This window comes from Chaetura pelagica, unplaced genomic scaffold, assembly GCF_000747805.2.
Source record: "Chaetura pelagica isolate M959 unplaced genomic scaffold, ChaPel_1.0 scaffold470, whole genome shotgun sequence".
Classification (NCBI taxonomy): Eukaryota; Metazoa; Chordata; class Aves; order Apodiformes; family Apodidae; genus Chaetura; species Chaetura pelagica.
Genome location: NW_009951911.1, coordinates 598,100 through 604,368, shown reverse-complemented (window position 1 = coordinate 604,368; position 6,269 = coordinate 598,100). Strand labels below are relative to the sequence as shown.

Below are 6,269 nucleotides of genomic sequence, written 5' to 3'. Positions count from 1 at the left end.
AGACGCAAGAAGGGATGAGGACAAGGTCCCCCATGGCCACCTCTGAGAAGCTGAGGCAGAAGGAGCATCAGGAGCCGGGGGTGGGCAGGAGCCGCGCGGGGACGAGGCCGCGCGTGGGGCAGGAGAACATCCAGGCTGGAGAGCAGGAGCAGGACGCGGCCAAGGGCCGAGCAGACCCACCAGGAGACCAGCAGCCAGAGCGGAAGGTGGTGGTGAGGGGACGTCTCCAGGACAAAGAGGGACCAGGTGTAGGGACAGCCCGGGGGGAGCAGAGGAAGGAGGAGCAGGGGGAGCGGCAGCCGCGGGTGTCACCAGAGCTGGGCGGCTGCCGCCTCCGCGAGGTGAAGATCCTGAGCAGGCAGGGCAGCCGCGGCACGGAGGAGAAGGCAGCCCCGGTGGTCACCGTGTCCCTGGCCCAGCAGGTGAGCAGGGGTGGGCAGGGCAGCAGCCCTTGAGGGGCGAGGGTCCGTGTGTGGGGAGGACCACACGGGGAGGGAAAACCCCAAAGTGCCAGGAGGGAAGTGGGACCTGTGGGCTTTGGGAGAAGGTTTTTCTGAGAGCTGCAAACCATGAGGCAGTGAACAGGGTCTCACCAGCTCCTACCCCTCCCTTGCATCTACTCTTCTGATCACCTTCTCCAGCAAGCCCCTGCTGGTTTCCATCAGAGGTGTTTGAGGCTTTTGCATCTCCCACTGAGACAGCCCAGGTCTGGAGGACATTCAACCCCCCCTGCACACATTCCTGTGTGATGTACTCTAGGTGACCCTGCTCTGGCAGGGGGGTTGGACTAGATGATCTTTCGAGGTCCCTTCCAACCCCTAGGATTCTATGATTGAGATCTGTCTCCTGCCTCCACACTGGTTCCCACCCTGAGCTCTTTGCTCCCTGCACCTCAACTTTCTCTGCAGACTCTACAGGGATGCATCAGATCTGTTTTTTTCCTCAGAAACCATCCAGGAGTCCCTCAAAGGAGGTCATACAGATGTCTCCCACGCAAGATGAACCTGCAGAAAAGTCAGATACTTCTCCAGCTCCGATCACCTACAGCAGCTCCATCAGACGAACCAGCCCCAGAACTGTCTCCTTTCGGGTAAGAGCCAAAGCAAATGGGAGGAGACCCCAGTTTAGGCAGTGGAGAGTGGGGGGAAGGGAGGGGCTGCTTTGGTCTCCAGGTTACGTTGGCAGAACCTGTTTCCAAAGGTGTGTTCCAAATCCTCCCTTGACCTGGGAATTGTGGGTCTGCTTCAGTCTTTCCTCCATTCTCCTTCTCTGTGTCTGGCTGAAGGCCAGGACATGGGATGTGATGAACATGTCCACGTTCACTTGGAAACTTATGAAATAGATGAGAAAACAGGGAGCTCATTGCCCTCAGATTTTACAGGGAGCCACATCCACCCATCAGCATTTCTTATTTTCTCTGCCAGCACAGGGCAAAAATAAAATCCATCTTCCTTCTTGTCCTTCTTTACATCCCTGAGAACACCTTCAGTTCTAGTCCCCTACAAAAGATCTGTGGAATAAAGAAATTGGAGAGGCTGGGAAAGCCAAGAGCTTTTGAGATCTTCCCTGCTCTGACCAGGGCTGACTGGCTGGGCTTAGTTGACTTTCATGGAGTTTTACTGGGAATAAACCCTTTAGCACTACAAGTGTCTCCAGTCTGGAGAGCTTCGAGCTCTGGTGTGGGTGGAAATGGAGTTTGCTTGTAAACTCAGAGCTCAATCTGAGACAGTTTCTCCCATGTTTGTCTTTGATAACCAAAGATGGCTCCAGTATCTCCTCTCCTTGTGTCTTCCAGGTTATTTCAAGAAAAGAGAAAGAAGAAAGCCAAAGCCCTCTCACAAGGAGGTCAGCACCTCTCTTCATGTTACTTTGGCCTTCCTGGGTAGGGATTGTCAGGAGGAAGTGGTGGGGCCTGGTACCAGCTGGTCAGTACCCTGGCACACGTCTGCTAAACAGTTGTCCCCAGGGTGCCTGGATGACCTGGCTGTGATGTTAAGCAGAGGACAGGACTATGTACAATGTCTGGTTTGCACCTGTATGAGTTCCCTTCCACCAGCCTTGCTGTCTCTCAGTTGCTGTAGTTTCCCATCAGTGCTTAAGTGGTGCAGCACCAGGACAGGGTCCTTGGAGACAGTGGAAATAAACCCTTTAGCCCTACGAGTGTCTTCAGTCTGGAGAGCTTTGAGCTGTGGTGTGGGTGGAAATGGAGCTTGCTTGAAGGCTCAATTGCTTTGGTCTTGGAGACGCCTCATGCAGGTCCATGAGCAGCCTCATCTGGCTTTGGTGGCCAGATCAAGTGCTCCTCCATGGCAAGGTTTGGGTGGGAGACTTAGAAACTCTTGAGAAACTGAGGGCACACACGTGAATGTAGGAAGTGGACAGGGTGCCCTGTCCCACCTCTGAGTCCAGGGCAGGAGAGTGGGGCTTTCAAGGACCTGGGTCTGCACCTACGGATGCTACAGCAAACTCATACTGTCACTGGTGAAGATGGAGTTCAGACCTGGCAGTTTAGTCAGGATAAACTGAGGAACTCAGAACTGTTTTCCAATGGACAATGTAGCCCAAGGAAGATGGTGAGACCCAGAGATCTTGGTCACCAGCAGAGCACGAGCTGCCATGGTTCACTTGGCAGATGGATGCAGGAGGAACACCTGGGTTGGACAGGGTCTCCTGCCACATGGAACCCCTCAGGACCACAGTCCCAGGAGATCCTGAGGGAGCTGTGCTTGGGCATTGGAACTAGATGATCATTAAGGTCCCTCCCAACACAAACCTAGGGTTAGTCTGTGTTCAACTCTCTCTCCTTTCTTCACCAGCGCAAGCCTGAGGATCCCAGGTAACAGCACCACCATTGGGGAGAAGCTGGAAAAGTACAACTCAGCTGTACAGGTATGGAAAGCCCTTGGAATGGCCAGACTGGTGTGGGGGGATGTGTGGGGAGAGGAAGAGGAGTGGCCTGGAGCTGAGCAGGGAATGGAGAGAGGGTTAGGGTTAGGGTTAGGGTTAGGGTTAGGGTTAGGGTTAGTGGAGCTGCACCAAACACCCAGTGCTAACAGGGTTGAAGAAGATGGTTCCAGACAGAAGAAGGGATGGGCCTCAGGGTTTTAGGAGCAGGGAGGGGATGTCCCTTGGAGAGGGTCATGGTCCTGTTGGGAGGAGCAGGGGGGCAGTCCCGTGAGCTGGTGATGGGCAGGGAGGGAGCAGACCCCACCGGGCTCAGGACATGAACCAGAAGTAGGACTTTGCTTTTTACCTCTTGGGGTGCAGCACAGCCCCTGCTGATGCTCCTCTCTCCTCCCAGCGCTCGGAGGTGGTGAAATCCTCCCTGACTATTCAGAAGAGCCTCTTGCTGTCCTCAGAGGGGGTGGCAAGCAAGCGCAACTTCTTCGAGGCGAGTGCTACCAGCAAGGCTGAGCCACTGGCTCTCAAGAAGGTAAGGGCAGGGGTTAACCCAAGTGAGGACCTTACAGAGCACAGGATCCAGGTTTTTGGACAAATCTTCTCTTAAAGCCAGTCCAAAGATTGTAGGTCTGGAGCACAGGTCTTATGAGGAGCAGCTGAGGGGGCTGGGGGTGTCCAGCTGGAGCAAAGGAGGCTGAGGGGAGACCTGCTGGCTCTGCAGCTGCCTGAGAGGAGGTTGGAGCCAGGGGGGGTCAGGCTCTGCTCCCAGGGAACAAGGGATAGAACAAGAGGAAATGTCCTCAAGTTGCCCAGGGGAGGTTAAGTTCGGGTATTGGGAACAATTTCTTCCCTAAAGGGTTGTCAGGCCCTGGCCCAGGCTGCCCAGGGCAGAGTCCCCATCTCTGGAGGGGCTTCAAAGCCCTATAGATGTGGTGCTGAGGGACATGGGTTAGGGTGGGCCTTGGCAGTGCTGGGCTAGCAGCTGGACTTGGTGATCTTGAAGGTGTTTTCCAACTAAAACAATTCCATAATTCTATGGAGGCTGCTGCCTGGCTGCAGTTTGGTAGGAGTTCAGTGCTGGGCAGGGCTGGGCAGGGGCTGCCACCGAAACTGCACCCGGGCGCTGTGTGGGTTTGTGCCGATGAGCTGGTGTTGGAGGAGCTGGGATGGAGCCAAGGTGTGGGCTGGTCTCTGCGTGTTGCAGGTTTGCTCAGTCTTCCCATGCCCTGGGGATTATCCTGGGTTACGTTCGTGCAGTGGGAGAGCTGGTGCTGTAACCCTGGCGTCCCTTTCCGTATGACAGGACAACCTGAAGATCTCGGAATCGGTGACGTCCCGTATTAATCTGTGGATCAGCAGAGTCCAGGACCCTGCCAAGGAGGAAAAGAACAAGGTACAGCTGGTGCCAACCCCTTGGGCTAGAGCCCTGAGACCAGGCAGCCTGGTGGGACGTGTCTCTGCATCTGGGGTGGTGGGTCTTGAAGGGCTGATGAATTCTTGGCAGGGTTGCGTGTTGTAGGGAACCATGGTGAGATGTTTGGGGTCTTTTTGATGCTGTGTCATGATCCTGATTCCAAAGTGCCCAAGGCAACTGCTCCCAACCATTGGTGGGGTGAGGAGGGAGCAGGAATCCTGTGGGTGTGTGTCCCAGGGGACATGCAGGGGGACCTGACCGTGCCACCAGGGAGAGGGATCACCCCAGCGTGTTCCCACCTCTACCAGTGTCTGGACAACTGGCTCTGACCTGGAGCCATTGGGAGATGAGCAATGTGCTCAGTGTTTCAGAACTGGGCTTTGCAGGGCTTGGAGAAGTCCTGCTGCATGTGGGGCCTGGAGGAACCTGTACCCCAGCCCACCACAGCAGGGTGTCTTGTAGATGTGGGGTCAAAGTGCCCAACTCTGAGACTCTGAATCAGCATTTTGCCACCACGGTTGTGCCAGGACATGGATGTGAAGGAGCAGGACAGTAGACCCTTTGGCCTTAGGATGTGTTTCCTGTACTTGGACAGGAGAGGTTCAGCAAGTCCTGGGGAGGTATCACTGGTAACAGCCCCCAGGTGCTTTGCCCCTTCTGGCAGCAGCTGCTCCCACAGCCGCCCGGGTGCAGGACCAGGAGGGGCAGCTCCAGCCCAGCCCTGCAGCCCAGGCAGACAAGCCTGGGCACCCCCAGCACGGAGCTGCAGCCACCAGCACTGCCCAGACCTGTCTGTACCAGGAGGCTGAGCTGGCTTCTCATCTGCCAGGAAAAGGTTTTGCTCCTGGGGTCACCCTTGGGTGAAACTTGCAGCTCCTTTGTTTTTTCTTTAGTGTCATCCACCTCTGTAGGCTGGAGCTGCACTTAGTTTTGAAGGTCTACCAGGTGCAAGATCTCTAAGCTGACTGGTTTTTATGTGGAGCATTTATGCTTCAAAGCTTGGTTAAAGTCAGACTAAAGGAACACTGCAGAGGGTTAATGGGGAAAAACTTCCTTGTGCCATTCATGACTCTTCTGTTTGCAGGACGTCAGGAAAACAAACAACCTCCCAAAACGTGATGTCTGGGTAAAGCAGACTGGAGACACCCCTGGAGACACAAAGGTAGACATGGAAGTTGGTGCATCCTCTGAGCTGGGGGCAGAGCAGGCACCTGCCCATGGTGCATCTGCCATGGGGCAGGTGTGGGAGAACCAGGCTATGAGGGGACAGGGCTTACGTGGGACATCCAGAACCCCATGACTTAGGGGACTCAGCAGGAGGGGGGCAACTGCAGGCAGCTGCAAGGGTGAGCAGGGTCTGGTCTGTGAGGAGAAATGGCATGTGGTGGGATTTAGAGGATGCCAAGCATGTCCCATGCCATGTTTGGGACAAGAAAGGTTAAAGTAGCCCCTTTGGAGTTTTGCAGCATCAGGCCCAGCCTCACTGTTTCTCACTTTCTTTTCCAGTTGCAATAATATCAGATATAATATCAGATGACCTGGGAAAAACTGTTTGCTCTGAAGATCAAAGCCCAGCCCTACCCAACCATCCAGCAGCCCCTGCCACGAGAGGCCTCTGAGCCACCTGCAGGTGCACCCCAGGTCGCCAGGGTCTTCTGCTTGTAGGATGCAAAGGAAGAAGGTTGGAAGATTATCCCTGTCCCCCCAGTCCTCACCTGCTGCCTGCCTGGGACTGCCCAGCCTGGAAACTCCTCACAAATGTTGCAGGCAGACTCCTGCCTCCTTTCCCCAAAATCTTTTGGCCTTTTGCTCCCAGCCTCTGGCTGTGCCCATAACTGCTCGCACAGAGGACCAGCCTGGACGTCTCCTTTGCAGCTGGATTGTGACCAGAATCCAAGGGCCAGGAGCTGCCTGGCCAAGGGAGTCTCAGCTGCATGTCCAGGGGCCGTGTCCC

The 6,269-nt window shown here is 55.4% G+C and overlaps 1 protein-coding gene across 1 annotated transcript in view; it reads left to right on the top strand.

Moving 5' to 3' along the window:
• The window catches only part of LAD1 (ladinin 1), a 13,353-nt gene that overhangs the window by 6,052 nt on the left and 1,032 nt on the right, over window positions 1–6,269 (top strand). The window contains 7 exon segments of the mRNA XM_009994322.1: window positions 1–422; window positions 947–1,090; window positions 1,796–1,845; window positions 2,817–2,889; window positions 3,302–3,433; window positions 4,205–4,294; window positions 5,400–5,477. The exon segment at window positions 1–422 is cut by the window's left edge and continues 18 nt beyond it. Coding sequence (XP_009992624.1) covers window positions 1–422; window positions 947–1,090; window positions 1,796–1,845; window positions 2,817–2,889; window positions 3,302–3,433; window positions 4,205–4,294; window positions 5,400–5,477 — 989 coding nt within the window.